At 41.4% G+C, this 25,437-nt stretch overlaps 1 protein-coding gene and 2 long non-coding RNA genes across 12 annotated transcripts in view; 1 reads left to right on the forward strand and 2 right to left on the reverse strand.

The window, feature by feature from the left end:
• The window catches only part of LOC129652662 (uncharacterized), a 29,484-nt gene extending 23,837 nt beyond the window's left edge, over positions 1–5,647 (forward strand). The window contains exons 2-4 of the long non-coding RNA XR_008714667.1: positions 3,568–3,699; positions 4,603–4,698; positions 5,043–5,647. This is a non-coding gene — a long non-coding RNA (uncharacterized LOC129652662). The remainder of the gene's footprint in view (positions 1–3,567; positions 3,700–4,602; positions 4,699–5,042) is intronic.
• DLG2 (discs large MAGUK scaffold protein 2) overlaps positions 1–25,437 on the reverse strand; it is a 1,420,652-nt gene that overhangs the window by 335,257 nt on the left and 1,059,958 nt on the right. For all 10 annotated transcript variants that reach the window (XM_055581486.1, XM_055581487.1, XM_055581493.1 and 7 more), the window contains one exon: positions 3,562–3,664. In XM_055581486.1, coding sequence (XP_055437461.1) covers positions 3,562–3,664 — 103 coding nt within the window. The remainder of the gene's footprint in view (positions 1–3,561; positions 3,665–25,437) is intronic.
• LOC129652666 (uncharacterized) lies at positions 18,843–23,805 on the reverse strand. Its single transcript, XR_008714671.1, has 3 exons — positions 22,230–23,805; positions 21,392–21,490; positions 18,843–21,022 (listed from the first exon to the last, which is right to left on the reverse strand). It is a non-coding gene; the product is annotated as an uncharacterized LOC129652666 (long non-coding RNA).

Here is a 25,437-nt window from a genome sequence, read left to right on the forward strand (position 1 = left end):
AAAAGGATTATTATTATGAAGGTAATACATGCTAATTTCAAAGCAAGCATGTGATACAAATTGGATAAAAAGAAAGGTGGTAGAAATGAATCACAGTCATGCCACCAGAAGAAAACATTGTATATGACTCTTTAAATTTGGCTTTAATTCTACCACCTAGAACTGCTGCTACTGCTGCTAAGTCGCTTCAGTCGTGTCTGACTCTGCGTGACCCCATAGACGGCAGCCCACCAGGCTCCCCTGTCCCTGGGATTCTCCAGGCAAGAACACTGGAGTGGGTTGCCATTTCCTTCTCCAATGCATGAAAGTGAAAAGTGAAAGTGAAGTCGCTCAGTCGTGTCTGACTCTTAGTGACCCCATGGACTGCAGCCTATCAGGCTCCTCCATCCATGGGATTTTCCAGGTGAGAGTACTGGAGTGGGGTGCCATTGCCTTCTCCGATCACCTAGAACTAGACATTGAATAATATTGATGATGGATAGAGTAATTCACACAACTGGGACCAAACTCATTTTAAGCAAAAGTAAGTATAACAACTTGGGCCTTACCCTGTGCAGTGAAAATTTGCAAGGAAGACATTTATTGTTATGTTATGATAATTATTTATCATTATTTCAAAAACTGTGCTAAGTACTATGAAATACGCAGTTGGAAATGCTTTTATATTTTGCATAACACACTTGTTTAGCACATTTTCTGCTTTGAAGCAAAAATGAAAAAATAAAAGAAGTAAAAATGAATCCCTTCAATCTTCAGTTACTGTTAAGTGAAAACTCAAGTACTGAAGAATGGCAAACTTTTATTCATTAGTTCAACAACTTTTGAAGAAATACCCATTATATGTACAGTACTGAAAAACTTTTCTACAAACAAAATATAGGTTTTGCTGTCTGCAACACTTTGATCTCACAGTCATAGGTAGGTGTTTTCTCTCCCTGCTCTCTGGAATAGAATGCCCACCCATTTTCTCAAAGTCTGTTTCCATCTTCCCGTTTTCGTGAAGCACTCCTGTGCTGTTCTGGCTCCTGCATGTTTACTCCTGTGACATTCCCTAATTCTTAGAGATGGTACCATGATAACGCAGTTTCAGTCATCTGTTATCAGGAACTGATCTCTATTAAATGTATCTAAGTTTTTTTCTCCCGAATAAGATAAAAAAATTTTTTCTTAAAAACAAAGAACTGGGATGAGGGTAAAAGTGGAATTTTCTGAATATCTACTAATATTTAGCAAGGCATCTAGAGTTTTCCTGATAAAATGATTTGAATATAAGTGAAAAACATATTCCCTGAAAGCCTGATTCTTGACTGTATCACAAGAGATGTCAATAAAATCAGTCTTAGCATGGATACCTTGCAATACTGATGCAAATGAAGGGGACTTGGTGATAATTTCCTAATGGAATCTCATGGCATATTCTTCTTTTCAATTGTAATTTTAAAGTTAAATTGTTCATTATTTCTTAAATATGTTATATAATTTAGATGTCCCTAACTGACCTGAACAACAATCCAATCAGTTTTCCATTTCAAAAAATAGTTAAATTAAGGTTCAGTTACCCATTAAATTTGCAAAGGGAGGAAAATGATTGCTTATTGTTGCATTACCACATTTCCAACTGATTTAAAGCTGTGACAAATTAGAATGCAGTTAGACTATTAAAATAGGCAAGTCATTCTGTGAATTTGATTTGTACTTTGGCATTTTGAAATACTAAGCTTGTTGTTGTTATTTGCAGATTTCTTTAGAAGCACTTTAAAAATCGATTTATGTGATTTATAAGACATGTTTTGAACAGGCATCTTGATAAAGTACAGCACAGTATCCAAAGTGAGTTTATTGCTTAAAGGAAACAAAGCTGTAAGGAAGCTTAGGATGAAGATTTATGCTGATAGAACTAGGACATGCTTATCCTTTACTGTAACTTTTAAAGCTTGGAATCATTCTGTTCAAGGTTATTTGAATGACTGTCTTCACCATCAAGAGTTTCTAATTGATGTAACTATAGTTTGGACCATCTTATCAATCTGAAGAATTGAGATGAAAATTTTCAGGGATATTTATGTCTTGTGTCAGATCATACAGTTTGAGACAAAGAAAACAGCTCTCAGTAAAATGGAAGAATCTCACGAACAAGTTCTTAATCTATATGAAGTAGAATTTGTTCATCAAATTGTGTTAATCCAGATCTTTTCATTTTCTGTTTTACAATGGAGCTGTTTTACTTTGGAGTTGTTTATTCCTATTAGAAGACATATCTACTAAATTTTAAGAAGTAGAAAAACTTCTCAAAACTGTCTAAAAGAACACGTTTCCTTGTTGATGTTATCTTCCATCTTTGACAAACACAAATCCCTTCTTCCCAGGTGGCTCTCTGGCCATATCTGTGCTAGGCCAATAGAAGAAAGCAATCGATACTTTTTTGGGGTGGGGGGGTATAATTTAACTGCAAATTCTAAAGTCAGGCAAAGTGGAAGCAACGTATCAAAATGCATAATGGCAGTTTTCTTTATTCTCTTGTAAAACATGTGGTTGGCCACCATTAATGGTAAAATCTAAGATGTCACAGGAAAGACACAAACCTCAGTCTTCCAAACATCAATAGAACAACTGATGCTAAGAAATAGACATTTGAAAAGGCCAAATAAGCCTCTTCATGCACAAAGGCTCTTTCTTGAATGTGCCTTGTACTTTCACATTCACCTGTTAAATTCTCTTCTCTGCTAGCCACGTGAACCAAAAACAGTTAACTATGTTTCTTGAAAACAGAACCATATTCCTGTTTTTCTGTACAAAGTCTAGTCCACAATGATATATGTAACTATATTTCATTAACAAAAGAGAAATTTATTTATATATATATTTGCTAATTTGCTAAGACATCAACTCCACAATGGGTAACATCCCAATTGTCTCACTGAGCCTCATTCTGATCACAGAAACAGATGTTGAAACAACTTTAAAAAAACAGGGTTTGCTAATCCAATTTAGAATATTTTATCAAGTCTTAGTTGGCTAATTCAACTCAAGATATCTCACCAAGTCTCAGGGTTTATAGTGATGTATTCCAAAACAAGGGAAATAGCAGAAAAGGCAAAAATAAAATAAAATAAAATTCCACATCAAGGACATCCAAAAACCATGTTAGTGTTAATAAAAATAAGTCATTGCCACAGGAGAGAAAATGGTCTACTGATCATGGTCTATTTCTATAGATAAGATCTCTCCCCTTGCTTCCTAAATCTTAGTTGTTTTAATAGTATCCATTGCTGACCAAAAGTGTATACCAGGTAAGACTGTAAATGAAATAAAGTTGATGCTAGTTGTTATTTGTTTTAATTCGTATTTGCAAACAGGTCTTTATAACTATTAGATTTTTTTCCTTGGAAGATTAAGAGTAAAAAAACCTCATGTTCTTTGGACATGAACCACCAATTTTTCACCATAGATTGTTTATAAAAATCTTGTTGGTGGTAACTAGTTAATATCAGTGATCAGAAATGTGGTCACCCATTCACACAGAAACTCATCAGAACATTCTAAGTCTGAGTTCTCTCTGACCTTCAGGTTGATACTGTGCTATAATCGTCACCGTCTGTCCAGCCCCCTTCAGTGCTGCGGCAGCCTGTTCATGGGATGCTCCACGAAGGTCAATGCCGTTCACCTGAAAGAGAGGAAGCCAGAGAACTTTGGCACTTTGTAAGGCATGTTATTCTGATGTGTGCTCTGTTGCTCCGTCGTGTCTGACTCTTTGCGACCCCATGGACAGTAGCCAGCCAGGCTCCTCTATCCACCGTATTTTCCAGGATAGAGCAGGTTGTCATTTCCTACTCCAGAGGATCTTCCCAACCCAGGTAGATAAAGGGAAAAAATTTCCCCAGAGAGGCTGTTTCAGATGATGTTACCTGCCTCATGTCCTACCCAGGCATTGGAATGCTAACTTATCAAATTTCTTGCTCTTGATAACTTTAGTTAGCAGAGATATGAAATTCTACCCAGGCCGTTTGTGCCGTGGTCTGAGTGGGTTGAAAGTTTTGTCCACCCAAATCCATTAAGATTTTAGTGTGTGCATTTAATATGCTTCTGTGAGTTTTGTGGATTTCTGGGATAGATAGGAACTTTAGAAGGAAAATGGGATAATAAAGAAAGACACATGTAATATATGTAGACAAGTATGTGCTGACAGAATAATATATTCATATGAGATTCTGGGGGAGACTGTGTGGAATGAGGCTGGCTGCCTGCCAAATCCCCCCGTTTGGTTATATGCCTCATTCTGTCATCCTGAGCCTGGTTAGACAGCTCTGAGCCTTGTTCCAAAATAAACTCGACTGTCCCATTTCTTATGTACGATCCCAGAATGAATTGTGACAAAATGAAATAGAGAATTCCGGGAGTTTATGTTGCTCTTACTAACTCCCATTTTGGGACCCATGCCAAAAGAGAAACAGAGCATTTGAAAAATAAGCACAAAACTCTGCTGAGAGGGGAAAAAAAAAATCACTCAAGTCAAATTTAATGAGAGGCAGAAGCTAAAATCTTTCTTGAATCAATTCAGTCTAAGCCAACACAATATAATTACTAAGTGCTTTCCAACGTAAGGGCTCTGTGACTGCCCCGACAGGGGGACTGAGGATGGGGAACAAAGGAGAACAAGACAAGCCCCTAAGAAGCTTTTCTTCTTCAACTGAACACATAGTAAGTCCAGTTTTCTAACCTACCCAGCTGATATTAAAATTCTGTTTCCTTTAACTTAGAGGGAAGATGGCTAGGGACCATGAAGAAGAATAAAAGAACTGCTCAGCCCATGTACACATAAAATAGAGAATGTTTTCACTTCTCATCAGTCTTCTTTGACAATGAAGGGGTCACGACTGGGGGGTGGCCACTGTGTTTCCCTATCAGGCCTGGAACATCTGTAATCTTTAATCTCACATGCTGGTCTTCTCATAATAACTTTGTTAAAGTCTCCTTACTCACTTTTACAAATTGCCTGGTTTTCTATTCTGGCGAAAGCATTGATTGGCTTTCTGTGCTTACAGAAATGAGAGCACCATTGACGCGGTTACACTGGGAAGTGTATTGAGTGAGACTGGGCCTGGCTGGACCATTCTCCTCTAGCTGACGGACTGTCATTATCACCCCTCTGAGCCTCAATTCTCACCTGCTTCACGGGGAAGGGACTGTGAGGCTCAAGCCTCTCTGAACCATAAAATTTCAGATTTAATCCTTATATAATGACATTCATTTCAGAGACTGTCCAGGCATTGATGAGTCAGAAGTATTAACTCAGAGAGCCGGAAGAGACAGAAAAAGTAATCTGATCTTGGCTCCTACCTACAGGAAGCGGAATGTACAAGCTTCAAGGGCCAAATGATCTCTTCTTTTGTCAAACAATTAAGGTTAACTTTTTATTAAAAAATAATATATGATCATGGTAATGAATTCTTATGTTTTAGAAAGGTATAAAAAGAAAAGTGAAAAGTCCCCTCACTATTTTCATTCCCAGAGGTAACAACTGTTAGCAGCTTCTTGTCTATGCTTTTTAGAAATCTGCTATATGCATGTGCAAGTGTGTGGCTTTAACTCTATTTGGTTTTCTCTATGTTTTAATACATTATTGACTTTCTGTTTAAATGGACAGGATCATATTAAATATATAATTCTATAACTTGTTTTTGTTTAGTTTTTCATTTAACAATATATCTTGGACATCACCCATATCAGTTCATATTGTCTTACCTTTAAGTGGGAGCCTGTATGCTATGGTGTGGATGTACCAGTAATTTTTTAGTAGGATCCCTACTGGTGTGGCTAAGGCTGTGTCTAGCTTTTTGCTACTACACACACTTAGGAAGGTGTTTCCGAAGGATAAATACCTGGAAATACACTTTCTAAACTAAAAGGTATATGCATTATTTGTTTCTTTTAGTTTGCTCTTGTACACTTAAAAAATATGTATTTACTAAGCAAACAGAAACTAATAATGGAGAAAACACAAACAGGCATAATCTCATTAGCCAGATAATGTATTGAAATAAAATATATAATTAATATTTTATAGTCAGCCCTTCATATCTGTGGGTTGTGCACTGGCAAATTCAACTCACCTCAGATTGAAAATATTTTTTTAAATTTCCAGAAAGTTCCAAAGACCAAAACTTGAATTTGCTACATACCTGGCAATTATTTACATTGTATTAGGTTTCATAAGTAATCTGCTGCTGCTGCTGCTAAGTCACTTCAGTTGTGTCTGACTCTGTGCTACCCCATAGACGGCAGCCCACCAGGCTCCCCCGTCCCTGGGATTCTCCAGGCAAGAATACTGGAGTGGGTTGCCATTTCCTTCTCCAATGCATGAAGGTGAAAAGTGAAAGTGAGGTCACTCAGTCGTGTCCAACCCTCAGCGACCCCATGGACTGCAGCCTACCAGGCTCCTCCACCCAAGGGATTTTCCAGGCAAGAGTACTAGAGTGGGGTGCCATTGCCTTCTCCGCATAAGTAATCTAGAGATAATTTAAAGTATATGGGAGGATGTGAATAGATTACATGCAATTACTATACGATTTTAAATAAAGGACTTAATCGTTTGTAGATTTTGGTATCTGTGGGGTTTGGGGATGAGGACTGCCCCTGGAACAACTGAGGGACAACTGTATGTTCATAATGCACATACATGAAAATTAAAGCAATATAAAAATTTTATTTTTAAAAATAAAATTAAAAAAGTTTATTTTTTATAGAACGCTTCCTCTACCTCTTATTATCCTTGCCAAAGGTACCATATGGATGGCTTCTTGTATCCACTACCAGTTATTTCTGTTATGAATATAAGCAGGTTCATACAATTATAAATAATTTTACACAAAAGATAATATTTTATATATTGCTTTATACTTTGTTTTCTTCCATTTACTAACATATCTTGGAGATATGTTGAAGTTATATATTTTTTATATTGAAGTATAGTTGACTTACAATATTATATGTTTCAGGGGTACTGCATAGTGATCCAATATTTTCATAAATTATACTCCACTTAAAGTTATTATAAAATAATGACTGTATTTCCCTGTGTGATACAATTTATCTTCCTTGTTTATCTATTTTATACATAGTAGTTTGTATCTCTTAATCCCCAGACTATTTTTCATTCGTATATTATACATTATCTTATTCTTTTTAATAGCTGTGGAAGGTTCTATTAGTCAGTGTAAAACAATTTATTTTACCAGGGCACAGTTGTTGGGTGCTTAGGCTGCTTTGCTATTTTGCTATCATAAACAGAAAGATAAAGGGTATTAGGGTTACATTCTGATAGCTATTGCCAAGTTGTCTCCAAAAATGTATACTCCCACAAAAGGTACATGGTTGGCTACTTCCTCACACTCTTGTAAAAACTGCTCATACCCCAACATTTGACTGTGGTTATTCTGATAGGTCGGAGAAGGCAATGGCACCCCACTCTAGTACTCTTGCCTGGAAAATCCCATGGACGGAGGGGCCTGGTGGGCTGCAGTCCATGGGGTCGCTAGGAGTTGGACACGACTGAGCGACTTCACTTTCACTTTTCCCTTTCATGCATTGGAGAAGGAAATGGCAACCCACTCCAGTGTTCTTGCCTGGAGAATCCCAGGGAAGGGGGAGCCTGGTGGGCTGCCCTCTATGGGGTTGCACAGAGTCGGACACGACTGAGGCAACTTAGCAGCAGCAGCAGCAGCAGCATTCTGATAGGTAAACAATTATATTTTTAAATTTTATATTTCTTCACTTATGAGGTTAAACATCTTTTCATATGTTTGTTGGTTATTTAAATTTCCTTTTGTATAAAACACTTGCTCATTTATGTTGCCTTTTTTTCATTGTTTGGACAGCTTACACTTTAAAAAATTTATGTGCATATTAAGAATGTTAAAAAAAGAATATTAGTTCTTCATCTCAGATAACTATTGCAAATATTCTTACTAGTTTTGTATGTGTATTAATTATTGTATTTTAAATATTTAAACTCTTCCCTTGTCTTCTATTTCTTGCCATACTGAAGTTTAAAATGTGTTACATAGTCATATTTTTTTTTCCTTTTTAGCTTTTGAGCTTTGTATTATATCTTCCCTTCTCTGATATATATTAAACAAATTATCTATGTTTTCTTCTAGTAAAACCCTGGTTTAATTTTTAGCTATTTAATCTTTGATCTACTAGAATATATTTTAGCATTTGATGTGCAAACCAGGCAAACACACCTGTTTTTGAGACCTTTCCTTTACAGCATCAGACTTCTACATCTTCCAGTATTCTAACCATCCTGTGAAATTTTCTCAGTTAGTACACTAAGGAGGCATGAAAAAATGGGAAGGAAAAAGGAATTTGGAGTCAGAACTAGGTTTGAATCCTGAGTCCACCATTTGTAGGTAAGTAACTTGGGAAAGTCATTTAACTTCTTTAAACCTCAGCATCCTTACATGCAAAATGGATATAATACCTACCTATCAGGACTGTCACATGTAGTAAATGAGACAATAATTGTTGATCCCCTAACATAGAAGCTAGCACAAATTGGCATTAAGGAAGTAATATCTATTATGCTGTTTTTTCCTTAAAGGACTGTGATTATAAGTGAGGAAATAAAATCTAATGGAAACTAATGAATAAATAATGTATGGGTTACTTCATGGTTTTCCTTTCTTTTTCTTCTTTTAAAAAAAAAAAACAAACGTAGAATTTCAGGGGCTTCCCTGGTGGCTCAGTGGTAAAGAATCCTCCTGCCGATGCAGGAGACACGGGTTTGATCCCTGGTCTGGAAAGATCTCACATGCCACACAGCAACTAAGCCCGTATGCCACAAGTATTGAGCTTGTGCCCTAGAACCCGGGAACCACAGCTATTGAGCCCATGTGAACAACTACTGAAGCCCGTGTGCCCTAGAGCCCATGCTGCACAAGAGAAACCACCACAGGGGGAAGCCTGCACACCCCAGCTGGAGAGGAGTCCCTGCTTGCCACAACTAGAGAGAAGCCTGCACAGCAATGAAGACCCGGCACAGCCAAACAAACCAACAAACCACGTAGTAGATGCAATCCTCAGGTTTGGGGAAAAGGTACTAATTAAAGGAACACAGCATTTCAGCGCTGGAAGAGGTGCTCATCCGTCTGGGGCTTATACATTAGAGACAGTCTCCATAGGGGGATGAACCTGCCCCAAGTCCTGTCAGAGTTAGCACAGGTTAGCAACAATCCAGTTTCCCTTGCCTAGCCCAGACTTCTTTCCACCGTAGCAGGTGTAACTTATGATGTGCGTGTGCTTGTTTTCCACTGGGTGAGTAATAATCAAATCCTATTTGATGATTACATTCATCTTGGACATAATTCTCACTTGTAAAGCATTTGATGCTGCTGTTGTTCAGTTCAGTCGCTCAGCCGTGTCCAACTCTGCGACCCCATGGACTGCAGCACGCCAGGCCTCCTTGTCCATCACCAACTCCTGGAGTTTACTCAAACTCATGTCCATTGAGTCGGTGATGCCATCCAACAGCCTCATCCTCTGTCGTTCCCTTCTCTTCCCACCTTCAATCTTCCCCAGCATCAGGGTCTTTTCCAATGAGTCAGTTCTTCACATCAGGTGGCCAAAGTATTGGAGTTTCAGCTTATGCATCAGTCCTTTCAATGAATATTCAGGACTGATTTCCTTTAGGCAGTCCAAGGGACTCTCAAGAATCTTCTCCAACACCACAGTTGAAAAGCATCAATTCTTTGGTGCTCAGCTTTCTTTATAGTCCAATTCTCACATCCATACATGACTACTGGATAAAACCATAGCTTTGACTAGATGGATGTTTGTTGGCAAAGTAATGTCTCTGCTTTTTAATGTGCTGTCTAGGTTGGTCATAACTTTTCTTCCAAGGAGTAAGTGTCTTTTAATTTCATGGCTGCAGTCACCATCTGCAATGATTTTGGAGCCGAAAAAAATAAAGTCTCTCACTTTTTTCACTGTTTCCCCATCTGTTTGCCAAGAAGTGATGGGACCAGATGCCATGATCTTTGTTTTCTGAATGTTGAACTTTTTCACTCTCCTCTTTCACTTTCATCAAGAGGCTCTTTAGTTCTTCTTTGCTTTCTGCTATAAGGGTGGTGTCATCTGCATATCTGACGTTATTGATATTTCTCCCAGCAGTCCTGATTCCAGCTTGTGCTTCATCCATCCCAGTGATTCTCATGATGTACTCTGTATATAAGTTAAATAAGCAGGGTGACAATATAGAGCCTTGACGTACTCCTGTCCTGATTTGGAACCAGTTCTGTTGTTCCATGTCCAGTTCTAACTGTTGCTTCTTGACCTGCATACAGATTTCTCAAGAGGCAGGTCAGGTGGTCTGGTATTCCCACATCTTTGAGAATTTTCCACAGTTTGTTGTGATCCACACAGTCAAAGGCTTTGGCATAGTCAATAAAGCAGAAGTAGATGTTTTTCTGGAACTCTCTTGCTTTTTTGATAATCCAGCGGATGTTGGCAATTTGATCTCTGGTTCCTCTGCCTTTTCTTGAGAGCTTATTTGGAGGTTCTAGCAGGGGAGTACAGCTACTCGTATACCCTTGACCGAAGACTGGTCCTCCTCTATTGGGGATGGTCGTCCTCTTCAACCGAGCGCACAGCTTCGGGAGGGACGCACATGGAGCCGTGAGGGAGGAAGGGGACACCTGCCTAGCCAGCCAGATCAGCCAAATCAACCCTGGCAATCAATGGGGTGACAGATGTCGCAACCAGATTGCCCTCACATCCCCTCTGCCTTTTCTAAAACCAGCTTGAACATCAGAAAGTTCATGGTTCACGTATTGCTGAAGCCTGGCTTGGAGAATTTTGAGCATTACTTTGCTAGTGTGTGAGATGAGTGCAATTGTGTGGTAGTTTGAACATTCTTTGGCATTGCCTTTCTTTGGAACTGGAATGAAAACTGACCTTTTCCAGTCCTGTGGCCACTGCTGAGTTTTCCAAATTTGCTGGCATATTGAGTGCAGCACTTTCACAGCATCATCTTTCAGGATTTGGAATAGCTCAACTGGAATTCCATCACCTCCACTAGCTTTGTTTGTAGTGATGCTTCCTAAGGCCCACTTGACTTCACATTCCAGGATGTCTGGCTCTAGGTGAGTGATCACACCATCATGATTATCTAGGTCATGAAGATCTTTTTTGTATAGTTCTTCGGTATTCTTGCCACCTCTTCTTAATATCTTCTGCTTCTGTTAGGTCCATACCATTTCTGTCCTTTATTGTGCCCATCTTTGCATGAAATGTTCCCTTGGTATCTCTAATTTTCTTGAAGAGATCTCTAGTCTCTGTTACCCTGCTGCTGTTACCCTTTGCAATACCACATTGCCTGTGTCCCTATGGATTTTCCTCCAGGTTTTAGCAAACATGCTTCCTCCAATCATCAAGCTTTTCAAGGTCACTTTGATTCTTATTTCTGTCTCTGAGGTTTGACTTTGTATTAGTAATCTTTGCTCAAATAACATTTTCAGAGGCATTCAAAAACAATTTACATTATTGGTATGACATTTTAAAATACCAAGTGTGACACAGCCTCACATATTTATTATTTCTATTTTCCTACTCCAGTTTTAATTTTCTCTTCTTAAAGCATGGACTGGGAAATTGGATGCCATTCATTTTTATAGAGATTAAAATGATAACATTGATAACAGCATCAAGCAAGTTCATATATATATGAGATATTTATATATTATCTTGTTTAATTCTCAGGATGCTGGGATTATTTTTCCAACTAACAAATAATAAAACAGAGCTCAAAGAGAAGCACTAACTTGTTCAAAGTTAAATAGTTGAAAGAAGTTAAGGATTTAAAACAGACTACCTAAAACTCTTGAACTCTTAACTACCAATTCCTACTGTTTTCCTTTAATAACCTGTCCATTTCTGGGGATCTGTGCCTACAAGATTCCAGTTCTGAAACTTGACGTTCAAGCTTCCTGAGACAGAAGCACATAACTGGGTGTGGCTGGTTGACTCTACAGGAGCCCCAACAACCTGATTTTGACATTGTTGTTCAGTCCCTAAGTCTTGTCTGACTCTTTGCTGCCCCATGGACTGCAGCCTCCTAGGCTTCCATGTCCGTCACTGTCTCCTGGAGTTTGCTCATGTCCGTTGAGTTGGTGGTGCCATCCAACCATCTCATCTTCTGTTGCTCCTTCTCCTGCTATCAATCTTTCCCACATCAAGGTCTTTTCCAATGAGTCAGCTTGTTGCATCAGGTGGCCAAAATATTGAAGCTTCAACATCAGTCCTTCCAACTGGAAGGTGAATTCTGATGCTGAAGCTGCTCAGCCTTCTTTATGGTCCAACTCTCATATTCATACATGACTACTGGAAAAACCATAGCTTTGACTATATGGAGCTTGAGCTTCAGCATCAGTCCTTCCAGTGAATATTCAGGGATGATTTCCTTTAGGATTGACTGGTTTGATCTCCTTGCAGTCCAAGGGACTCTCAAGAGTCTTCTCTAGCACCACAATTTGAAAGCATAAGTTCTTCAGTGCTCAGCTTTCTTTACTATCCAACTTTCACATCCATACATGACTGCTGGAAAAACCATAGCTTTGACATATGGACCTTTGTCAGCAAAGTGATGTCTGCTTTTTAATATGCTGTCTAGGTATGGTCCAACTTATAATGATCAGATCATATAGGACAGAAGCAAAATATGTAAGCTAGAAAATTCCACATAATTGCCATCTCCTTATCTATACAACTGTCATTAAATCATAGAAAAAAATTCTATTTGTTATGATATCTTTTTCACAACTATGTTGGTGATGGATAGAAATTTAATGCTTCTAGTTGATTCAAGCAGTTGTAGGTTTTGTTTGTTTGTTTTTTCAGATGATAATGTGAAGGCAAATGGTGGACCATATTCAGAGTCAAACTTTTTCTTTCTGTTTTTAAAAGATGAGCACTACTTGCATTTCATCTACAAAGACCACTGGCCTGGGGCTCCATGGAGTCCCTGAATAAATGATTCAAGGTTTTCCTGAGATATTTATTTCTTAGTATTATACAAAGGATGATATCAGAATTTCTAAAATGGGAAGAGCTTCCGCGACCCTCATGGACCCCTGATGGATGACGTATAGCTTTAAGCTGATTCAACCACATTGTTCTCCCACTACATTGGCCTTCATCATTTCTCTGATTCAGGCATTTCTGGACCCCTGCTCATGCTTTTTTTCCTACTGAGAACACATTTTTTTTATCTCTTCCTGACCCAGGAGACTTCTCCGAGTCCTTAAAGATTCACTCTGTAGAGCTTTTGATCTCTCCATCAAATCTGAGTAAGAGCCTTGCTGAGTATTCTTGGTTGTAGGTTTTCCCCTTTCATCAAATACATTTAAATACATCATGCCACTCCCTCTGGCTAGCAGAGTTTCTGCTGAAAAATCCACTGATAGCCCTATGTGAAGTCCTTTGTATGTTATTCATTGCTTCCCTTGTTGCTTTTGGGCTTCCCAGGTGGTACAGTGGTAAAGAATCCGCCTGTCAATGCAGGAGATGTGGATTCAATCCCTAGGTCGGGAAGATCCCCTGGAGTAGGCAATGGCAACCTACTCCAGTATTCTTGCCTGGGAAATTCCATGGAGTAGAGGAGCTTGGTGGGCTACAGTCCATGGGGTTGCAAAGAGTCAGATACACACACACTCACCGTGGCAGGCAGAGCTAGTTCTTGGAGTCTGGCTGCAGGCCCCAGGGATCCTCACACTCATTTAGGATCATTGGTGGGGAGGATGGTCATTTCCTGACACAGTTGGGTATTGGCCCAGTGTATCCAGAAGGTTGCATTGGCCTGCTAATGGGCAGGGCAGAGCCCACCTGGACCCAAGGTAGGATCTGGCTTGCATTGTGGGATGGTATTTTCTTGCTGTCTGCTGCCCAGCTGGTCTACAGGTTTGTGCAGGCTTCCTGGGCAGGAGGGGCTGGTGCCTGCTTATAGGTTGATGGGGCTTCCTTGGTGGCTCAGGTGGTAAAGAATCAGCCTGCAAAGCAGGAGACTCAGGTTTGATCCCTGCAATGCAGGAGATGCAGAAGACTCAGATTCAGTTCCTGGAGTGGGAAGGTCCCCTGGAGGAGGAAATGGCAACTCACTCCAGTATTCTTGCCTGGAAAGTCCCATGGACAAAGGAGTCTGGTGGGCTACAGTCCATGGGATTGCAAAGAGTCAGGCACAATTTAGCAACTGAGCTCCAGGCACAGGCATGTTGATGGGTGGGGCCGTGTCCTTGCTCAGATAAGTTGTTTGGCCTGAGGCACCCCAGCACGGACACCTGCAGGCTGTTGGGCGGGGCTGGATCTGGGCACTAATGAGCTGGAGGGAGGCTCCCACCTGGTCCCACCTCTGCCGCACTGATGCCTGGGTGGATGCACTCCCCAGTATGGCTGCCACGAGCCCCTGGCCCCAAGGAGAGCCAGGCAGCCGCCGTTCTGCTTCTCAGAGAGACTCTCCAAGACCAGCAGGTAGGTCTGACCCAGGCTCCTATCAAATGACTGTTTTTCCCTGGGTCCTGGTGTTGCAGGAGATTCTGAGTGTGCCCTTTGAGGATGGAGTCTCTATTTCCCCAGTCCTATGGGGCTCCTGCAGTTAAGCCCCCCTGGCCTTCAAAGCCAAATACTGTGGGAGAAGGTGAGGGCAGGATGATTTGAGGGAATAGCATTGAAACATGTATATTACCATATGTGAAATAGATCGTCAGTCCAGGTTCGATGCATGAGACAGGGTGCTCAGGGCCAGTGCACTGGGATGACCCGGAGGGATGGGATGGGGAGGGAGGAGGAAGGGGGGTTCAGGATGGGGGACACATGTACACCTGTGGATGATTCAAGTTGATGTATGGTGAAAGCCACTACAATATTGTAATTAACCTCCAATTAAATAAATTAAAAAAAAAGCCAAATGCTCTGAGGGCTTGGCCCCCCTGATGCCAGAGGGCACCCCCCGCCCCCCATGCAGGAGAGCCTGCTGTGTGGGGCTCAGGGCTCTCACTCCTGTGGGAGAACAACAGTATGACTTTTCTCCAGTTTGTGGGTCAGCCATGCTGGGGGGTGGTGGGATTTGACTGTATCATGAGTCCCCTACTCCTGCCCCTAAGGTTGTGGTTTCGTCATGTCTTTAGTTGTAGAAAATCTGTTCTCGTAGGTTCCAGTCTTTGTCACTGACAGTTGTTCTGCAGACAGTTGTGGCTTTGTGTGCTCGTGAGAGGAGCGGAGCTCGGGGGCTTTTCTGCCCTGCCACCTCTCTCCTCTAAGAGATGGGCCTGACGGACTTGAGGAATGTGCTTACTTGTGAGCTCCTAAAGGTAGGAGCGTGTTGTGTTAGAACTTTAGTCTCTAGCGTGTTGTTGCTAAGTCATGTCCTACTCTTTGCGACCCCATGGACTGTAGCATGCCAGGCCTCCCTGTCCCTCACTATCTCCTGGAGTTTGTGGGTGTGTAATAACTGAAGAGGGGAGTGACTGAATAAGCAAGTGAGTGAATACTATATTCTCACTACATTATCTTAGGCAAATAATCAGCCAAGTTGATTTGACACTGGCATCACCTGATGAATTCACTATCTTTCAGGAAAATCCATTTGGGGTCAGCTGTAGTGAGCAAAAAAAAAAGTTCTTTGTGTTGAATCTAAATAATCTTGCTGGTATGTTTCGCTCTCTGGATTTCGTTCTAACCTCTAGGGGAAAAAAAAACTGAGAAGTGAAAGTTATTTGGTCGTGTCCAACTCTTTGCGACCCCATGGACTCTACAGTCCATGAATTCTCCAGGCCAGAATACTGGAGTGGGTAGCCTCTGCCTTCTGAGGGCTCACCAAACATTTTGCTTTTTCTGTGATTGCTTCTTTTCCATGGGCCTCTTTCTCATATTTGAAGATGGTTTTTCCTTTTCTAGGTTAAATGACCTCATTCCCTTCTACTTCCCTTCCTATCATTCTCACCAAGTGGCCATTTGTTTCTGCTTGCATACCCCCAGTGACAGGGAGTTCTATTTTTCTAGTCTGTGCCACTTTGAGATGGTCTTATGAGTATTATTTCTAGCATCTTATTGTGATTTAATGCCTCATCTGAGACGCAGCTGACTGCAGGTGAGGTCAATTGTGGCGAAATGGAAGCTTTTACTCTATTACTTTAATGCACACCTGGTGTAGTAGCTATCTGGGCTTCTCAGGTGGCACTAACGGGAGAGACTCTGCCTGCCAGTTCAGGAAATGCAAGGAATGTGGGTTTGATTCTTCGGTTGGGGAAAGCCCCTGTGTAGTATCTACAGCTAAACACAGTGCTGATAAAACATCCATTTCTTTAAAATATCCACTTTGTCATTTAAAATATCCATTTTGTCATTTCCTTTTTCCACCTAAGGGAAGGGCTGAACTAGAATAACACATAGCCATCGTCAAGCAGTCTCCCACTCGGGGGAGGGCAGTGGCAGGTAAAGACACAGTTAAGCACCGAGTGGTTACGTGCTAGGCTAGGATCAAGTCAGAATGCTCTGGGACCCAGAGGAGGGGCCCTGCTGAGGTATGAGGAGGCATATAAAGGTTTTCTGGAGGAAGTGACATCAAGAAATGAGATCTGAATGAGTTATCCAGGTAAAGATGGGTTGGGGTGTCCACGGAGGACTGCGGAGAGAGGCGTGGGCAGAGGAGTGGCAATAGTGTTCCAGACAGGGAGACACACGCGAAGGTCTGGAGGTGAAAGCGGCTGGCACATTTGAGGCAAAGAAAGTAGTTGTTACTAAAGGGCAGAGAGGAGAGGCGGAATAAATGAAGGGGATGTTGTTGTTTAGTTGCTAAGTCATTCTGACTCTTTTAAGACCCCATGTAGCCCACCAGGCTCCTCTGTCCATGGGATTTCCCAGGCAAGAATACAGGAGTGGGTTGCCATTTCCTTCTCCAGGGGATCTTCCGCACCCAGAGATCTAACCCAGGTCTCCTGCATCCCAGGCGGATTCTTTATTGTCTGAGCCACCAGGGAAGCCCAAGTGAGGGTGGTGGTGATGATAAAGAGGAAGATGATGGTAGTGGCAGGTGGTCCAGTGGTTAGGGCTCTGTGCTTCTACTGCAGGGAGCACGGATTTGATTCCCGGTTGAGGAGCATGCAGTGCAGTGAGGCAAAAAAAAAAAAAAAAAAAAAAAAAAATGGTAGTGGTGATAAGTCATGCATATATACTTGCTCTGTGGCAGGCACTGTTCTAAGCATTTCCTATATTTTGATTTTCTTAACCCTTATAAGAGCTCTATGAAGTAAGAACACATAAGAAAGTGAAGTGTTAGTCACTTAGTCATGTCCAACTCTTTGCAACCCCATGAACTGTAGCCCACCAGGTTCCTCTGTCCATGGAATTCTCCAGACAAGAATACTGGAGTGGGTTGCCATTCATTCCCTTCTCTAGGGGATCTTTCCAACCTGCTGCAGGCAGATTCTTTACTGTCTGAGCCACCAGGGAAGCCTAAGAACACATAAGTGCCAATTTAATAGAGCGGGGGCCAGTAACCCCCTGTGAGGAACCGGGTTGCACAGCAGGAGGTGAGTGGAGGGGTTAGACTGCAGCTCTCCAACTCTCATATCACCCTCCAACCTTCTGTGGAAAGACTGCCTTCCAGGAAGCCTGTCCCCTGTGCCAAAAAGATTGGGGACCACTGTAACAGAAGACACTGGGGCAAAGGCAGATTCAATACTTGTTCAAGGTTTCACTGCTACTGAATGGCAAAGCCAGGAATTAAACCCCAGGCAATCCAGTTTAAGGGTCAGCATTCCTAACCATGATACATTACGTGAATTTACAGTTTATCTTGACTGCAATGGGAAGCCATTTCTCAGCTTAGAATTGAGGAATGTTATTTCACCATCACTCCTGTCTCCCCCGGAGTGCTTACAGCTAGAGAGAATACAGACAATATTCCAGATGTATGTGCATTGCCTGCCCCACGAAGGGTCTCCAGGTTGAACTAATCCCTTTGCAGATGCCTCTCAGAAGGCATCACTGCTCGTGGCTGCTGAAGTTTTCCATCCCAACTCCTGTTGTCCACCTGCTCTGAAAGCAGTCCTGGGAAGAAGGACATGATTCCAATCTTGGTCCTGTGATTTACCATTTCTATGACCTTGGGTAAATTACTTAATCCCTTTGAGCTTCAGTTCCCTCATATGCAACTAAGATGCATGAGTGCACATGCTAAATCGCCTCAGCTGTGTCCAATTCTTCTCAACCCTATGGACTGTCGCCCGCTAGGCTCCTCTGCCCATAGGATTCTCCAGGCAAGAATGCTGGAGTGGGTTGCCACGCCTTCCTCCAGGGGATCTTCCCCACCCAGGGATCGAACCTGCATCTGTTATGTCTCCTGCATTGGCAGGCAGATTCTTGACCACTAGCACCACCTGGGGAGCCCCATGCAATTAAGATATTAATCCTTACTTTGCTGGGTTGTGGTAAGGATGATTAAGATTATGCAAATGAAGTACTCAACACCTGGAACATTGGGTCGGTGAATATCTATTATTAAACACGGACTTCTCAATGACTTCTATCAGCAATAATAAAACCAAAGAATAGATTTTGGTAGAAGATTGTCTTGGAATAAGAGTAGCTAAGAACTACACATTTAACTTAAGTGTTAATTGTGGGGGAAAAAATAGAAAGGAATGACCCAGTGGGAAAGGGCCAGATAATTGGCACCGGATTTCAATTAAAGTTAGTCAGGTGCAAAACACTGGGGGCTGTTTGAAGCAAATTATTTCACAGTTGGGGGTCTGGGTCGTATGTGGCAGGGGGCAGCAGGAAAGAAACTGGGGCAGAATCCAAGTGATTTCTACTTTAAGTACAGAGAATGGGGATAGTAAAATGAGCAGATATAGTACCAATGAATCAAATCAATGTAGAAGGCACCATCTTTTCTCAAGAGGGGGGAAAAAATGTCTATTTTTAATTTCCTGAAATGATGTATATAGTGAGATGGAAATTTGTGTTCTGTTGCTTGCTGTGCCACTAACTTAGGTCAGCTAACGAGCCACTGAAGAATATAGAAGGTGCCAAACCCCCCAATTTCTAGGGACCCCTGCGGCTCAAAATTCAGTGATTTCCATGGATTAAAAATAACATCTCAAAGTATTTTACAGTTAGTAAATTGTTTTCCCACCTCACTTTTTTTTTTTAACCGAACAAGGTGAGATAGAAACAAACAAATGTAATAAAAGCATTTACATGTATTAAGTGATCCTTATCACATACTTGTGAAGGAAGCAAGGAAACTATAAATATCCCATTGAATCTTGAAGTGTGAGCAGGCTGGGTGGTTGGCACAGAACATGAGAGAGAAGGGGAAAATGGCACCAGCAGAAGTGAGCCTGTATGCCCTTTAAGAAATTTTGTCAATAAGTGGCCAGGGGAGGGTTTTACAATGGCATTTAACACAATTTGATTTGTGTTTGGGAAGATCAACTATGACAACAGTGAAAAGTTGGAGTTGGAGAACTAAGTAATCAAAAATAAGACAACCAGGTGGGAGACGATTGCCGTGTTACACATGGTAGATAATGAAGGCCTGAGTTAGAAAAATGAGAATGGAATTGAGGGTGGGAAATAAGTGTAGGCTTGAGAGAGGATGCAGGGGGAGGTTCTGTATGGCTCCTCTCCTCAAATACGTGTGGGAAGTAGAGTTTAAATAGTGTTTATAGTGCTGAGTAGATGAGAAATGGGAAATGAGAAAGCTGGTTAGAGAGGGGTGATGATACCATTAATCAAAATGGGAACACAAGGTGGAAAGTGGGTCTGGACAAGAGAATCTGTGTGTCCGTAGCTCAGTCGTGTCTGACTCTTTTCGACTCTTTTAGACTGTAGCCCACCAGGCTCCTCTGTCCATGGGATTCTTCAGGCAAGAATACTGAAGTGGGTTACCATTCCCTTCTCCAGGGGATATTCCTGACCCAGGGATTGAACATGGGTCTCCTGCATTGCAGGCAGATTCTTTACCATCTGAGCCACCAGGGAAGACCCCAGGACAAGAGGATAGTGCATTTTGTTTTAGATATGTTGAATTTGCTGTGTCTATTGGACAGCTACAGTTTTACAGGGAGTTGGGAAATAGCCATCTGAAGCTTAGAGAAATAATGTTATCATTTTGTTCTTGATATTCCTAAGGTCAGTACCCTGATCTGACTAGACCTGCCTGTTGTACAATAGGTGAGTAATAAGAGTACTCACAGTGTTGCTATAGGATAGATTAGTTAATGGGCTTCCCTAGAACCTACCTGCCAATGCAGGAGATGTAGGACATGTGGGTTTGATCTCTGGGGAAGATCCCCTGGAGGAGGGCATGGCAACCCACTCCAGTCTTCTTACCTGGAGAATCCCATGGACAGAGGAGCCCGGGCTATTGTCCACAGGTAGTTAATACATGTAAAATACTTACAGGAGTGCCTGATATATAGTGAGGATATATAATTATTGACTATTACTGACCTCCTCCCCTGATACTCACCGAGTAAGAGGATAACCTGGACTAGTATAAAATTATCTTAAATACTTAGGCCAAGGAGAAGTGCTGAGATTATAGGCACTGAAAGAGGAAGCTTGGTACTCTGGAAAGCACTATCCTAGGAGTTAGAAGACCTGAGTGTTTGTCTCATCCTGCTGTTAGCTTATTTCACTTCGGGAAGTCTCTTTATCTCTCTGGGACTCCGTTTCTTCACCTAGAAAGAGAACCTCCTGCTAAATATCTGATTTGCCTTCTAGTGACTAATAAATATGTTCTATGCTTAATATGTATTTTGTTGACAGCTTGAGAAAAACAGTTCACTCAGCATTAAACTTTTCAAACACCCTCCAGCTCATCCCAGAGTGAACGAACTATAAATTGTATTTGAAGTGGAAATTTCTAATTAAGTTCCCTTCTCCTCCTGGAGGCTGTTGCACTTGGTTGCCAGTGATAACATTTCTGACAGCTGCTGCATAAAAGCTCAAGACCAGATCCCTCCTGGAGAAGAGGCAAAATGAAAAATTGATACTGAATATTTGCATGCCTTAGCAATTAAAATTAACATCCTTTTAAAATTTGGTTTGCTGATGCAAGTAGGCATACGTTAAAAAAAAAAAAGAAAAAAAAGAAACCTTTAAAAATGTTTTGGTTTACCAGGGCATTTGTAGAGGACTGATCATTTTGGAGTCTTTAACTGAAAATGATAAGGTATAATTTGACCATCCAAAGCCAACTTACTCTAGGGCAAAACACAATAAATATGTTTTAGGGTTCATATGCTTGGAGTAACAAAGTGACTATCTTTATAAGAATATGTAAGCAAAAATGTATCTCTAGCTCTGACTTTTCCTTTAAGTCTAGACTTACATTTATTTGTTTACTTGACACCTCCAGTTGAATGTCCAAGATTTTCCAAAGGCACCATGTTCAAAATCAAACTCTTAATTTTTTCCTCAAAACCTGTTTCTGGGGGATTTTTCCACTTTCAGTAAATAGTAATACCACCATCCATCACTCAAACCACTCAACCAAGAACCTACACAACGACCAACCTTTATTCTCTCTCCCTCCCACCTCCCCCATATGGTCATCAGCATGTCTATTTTTAGCTTTAAGCAGCATTTTAATTTCATCCACTTTTACCCAACTCCAGCCCTACCCTCTTGGCCAAGCTGCCATTTCTCCCCGGGCATCTGCAGTAGTCTCCAGACTGGACTCTGCTTTCACTCTATCTCTCCCACTGTTCTCTATCCGTTTTCAACCTAACAGCCACCATGATCTTTTCAAAATGTATTTCTGATCATGCCTCTTTCCAGCTATTTTTTTTCTCCCATTGGTTTCTTGTTGCGTGTACGTGCTAAGTCATTTCAGTCATGACCCACTCTTTGCGACCCTATGGACTGTACACAGCCCACCAGGCTCCTCTGTCCATAGGATTCTCCAGGCAAGAAGACTGGAGTGGGTCGCCATACTCTCCTCCAGGGGATCTTCCTTACCCAGGGATTGAACCCAGGTCTCTTACGTCTCCTGCATTGGCAGGCGGGTTCTTTACCACCAGCGCCACCTGGGAAGCCCGGTTTTCTTGTACTTTGAATAAAATCCCAACACCCAACCATGACCTCCACTCATCCTTCTGATTCCATCTCATTGCACTCTTTGCCTCCTTCTCTATTCCACAGGCATAAGGGCCTTCATTCTGTTTCACCTAAATCCAAGTTCCCTCCAGCCTTGGGGCCCCCATATCAGCTGTCTTTCTGACTGTGGTCCTCTTCCCCAGCATTTCTCCCATTTGATCCCTCATTTTCACAATTCTCAGCTTGAAGCCCAGTTCCACAGAGAGCCCTTTGCTGACTACCCCCAATTAAGTAGGCTTCCAGCCTATCTTGTTTTAATTTCTTACAGTACTTAGGCCCACCTGATATTTTGCTTCTTGTTATCTCACGTGCTCCAAGAAAAGCTTCCTGTGAGTAGGGACCTTGTCTCTCTTATATCCCTACCTCTAATACCTGGGGCACTATCTAGATACCTAATGATGTTTCTTGACTTAAAAGAATGATTATAATTATTAGAGCACATCATTTTTATTTAAACCATTAAAATTTATTTGACAACCACTTATAGCATACTTACTATGAGCCGGGTTACAGTTAAGAGTCCTTTTCAGAAAGAATTTGTCATTCTGAGGGGGAAAATGGCTGAATAAACTGGATACACTGAATCAGAATCTCTGAGGGTGAGGCCCAAAAATGTTTATTTTAAGAACCTGTCTAATGACAGATGATCAGTCAGATGTGGGCACCTCTCACGAACGTGTAACTCTTTGTTCTCCCGTGCACTCTGCTGGCTCTCTCTTCATACTAAATTTGGTTTTAGTCTCCAGTTGTGCTCCGATTTTTCTGATTTACAAACTTTCTGGCCTTCTGGGGCTCTATCACTAAGTAGGACTTGGAACAATGGCTTGGGAACTTCCTTGAAGATGTACTTTGTAGGGCTTCCCTGGTGGCTGAGTGGTAAAGAATCCTCCTGCCAACGCAGGAGACATGGGTTTGATCCCCAGTCCAGGAAGATCCTGCATGCTGTGCAGTAACCAAGCCTGAGCGCCCCCACTACTGGGCCTGTGGTCTAGAGCCTGTGCTCTGCAACGAGAGAGGCCACTGCAACGAGAAGCCAGTACAGTGCAACTGCAGAGGAGCCCCCGCTTGCTGCAACTAGAGAAAGCCCACGCAGCAGCAAAGACCCAACACAGTCACAAAAAAAGGCACTTCCATTGGGGAAAAAAAGATATACGTTGGAAAGGAACACATGAGCATGAGAACACTGACCCATACAGCACACAGCTGACCCGTTCTTTTCAATCCAGGGCCCTGTCCACCACACTGCACTTTGTACGTGGGTCTCTGTCAGTACTAGCATCTCTCAGCACCATGCTGGGCTGCAGGTATCATGATGCAGGTGTCCTTGAAGTCCCCACCCCCGTCTCAATGTCTTTGAAGACACTGTTGCTGAAGGATCACTCAACTCCACATCACCTAACGGCCAAAATTGTTCAGGCAAAGGGTCAAGGTCTGGGGCAGGAGGCTAAATTCCTGCCTTCAAAGATGTGCTTCTCCCTTCACCCTCTGAGCTTTCTATTCTGGGATGGGTGTGTGTACGATTCCAGGCTGACAGATTCCCTTAGGTTATGATCGGATTGGAAACGGAGGCCTTTCTCTGCTGGATGGTGGTAGTAAAAGCAACCTACATGTTCAGCATGTATGCCCCTTTGAAATCAGTGTACTGATTGCAAATATTCAATTATCAAAAAAAAAAACAACTTAGTTTTTTGGGTTTCTGATATTAAACTCTCACTAAGTAAAAAGTCGTTCAGTTGTGTCCAACTCTTTGCAACCCCGTGGACTACAGCCTACCAGGCTCCTCCGTCCATGGGATTCTTCAGGCAAGGATACTAAATGTAGTGTTAAAAACACCACTGAAAGGGAATTGGTTAAACAAGCTATGAAATATCCATGCAATGGAATACTACACAGTCATTAAAAGCAATGACATGTGTCTAATATTCTGATACTGAAAAATACCCATGATACCCCACTAAGTTAAAAAGAAAGGTACAAAACTGTGTGTGTATATAACCCTATTCTTAGGAAGAAAATGATCTATGATCTTATAGGGAAGGCATGAAAATTATACAATCAAATGCTAATGGAGAATATCAAAGGGCTAAGTTTTTGAGGCTCAATGGGGGAGAAATGCTGAAGAAGAGAGATGGGATTGCAGTTTACATTATAGTCTTTAGCAGAATCTGAATGATTTTTGAGTGAGCATGTATTATAAGAATAAGTTTAAAGTTATTGAACAAGTTTTAACTTATTGAATTTGAGGTTTGTGTTACTTTGACAATAAAAAACAAAAAAGGGCTACCAAGGCAGATTAAAAATACAGTAATGTTTATAGGAAAACTGAGTAAATTTGAGTAATCAAATTTTCAAACATTATATGAATCTATTCAATAGATATTTGCTGAGTGTGCCTTCATTGTACTAAGTTTGGGGGAGGCACTGGTAAAAAAAAAAAAGCAATGGTTGTGCCCTCAGTAAACTAGAATCTACCAGAAATTCTCAACTGGGTATGGAAATGTTGGGGAGAGGTAGGTATTTTTTGTTCTTAAAATGTTCGAGTTTGGAGTCAGCGTTAACCATGCAAAGCTCAGGCGTTAAGTCCTGCAGACTATAGCACAGTCATACACAGTGAGAAGCTCTTCCTCCAAAAATGCAATAGCACCTGCCACAAGAAATACTGGATCAGCACCATTTTTCATGTAAATATGCTAATCCCAAATGAACTTTAATGAGATTATAGAATATGTGAAAGAGAGTCTTGGTTTTCTCCCTCCCAATCCCCCCCACCGTTGGTTGACCTCCTTAATAAGCATTAAAATCAGTTTAAAGGAAGGAAAAAACTGTCTTGAGAGACGTACATGTCAAATGGTCCATTTCTAAAGCATCTGAAAGGCTTGTGTAGGAATGAGGTGCTAATGGAATTATCTTGGTCAAAATGTATTAATGCAAAACTCAAACTCTGGCTACTTGATGTTTGTTTCACTCTAGCTCCTCAGGATAATGATATCCTTTTGTGTTTGGGCTCATGTGTATCTTGTATCAGATGACTGTTGTCCATGATTACATCTCAGCGTTTAACTTATTCATCACCTAAAAATAAGTTCATCATCTTATGGTCTAAGAGCACCCAGAAACAGTTTTTCCAAGTTCGGGCAAACTGTGTCAAGGACTCTTAAATCCTCTTTTCAATCGTTTCATCAGTCAAATCAGAAAGAGATCTGCAAAGACACAAATGCGGAAAATTGAACTGTTTTTTTACCCCTTTGGTTGAGAAATGATATTTATTAATCTATTTTC

This window comes from Bubalus kerabau, chromosome 5 (assembly GCF_029407905.1).
Source record: "Bubalus kerabau isolate K-KA32 ecotype Philippines breed swamp buffalo chromosome 5, PCC_UOA_SB_1v2, whole genome shotgun sequence".
NCBI classification, from domain to species: domain Eukaryota; kingdom Metazoa; phylum Chordata; class Mammalia; order Artiodactyla; family Bovidae; genus Bubalus; species Bubalus kerabau.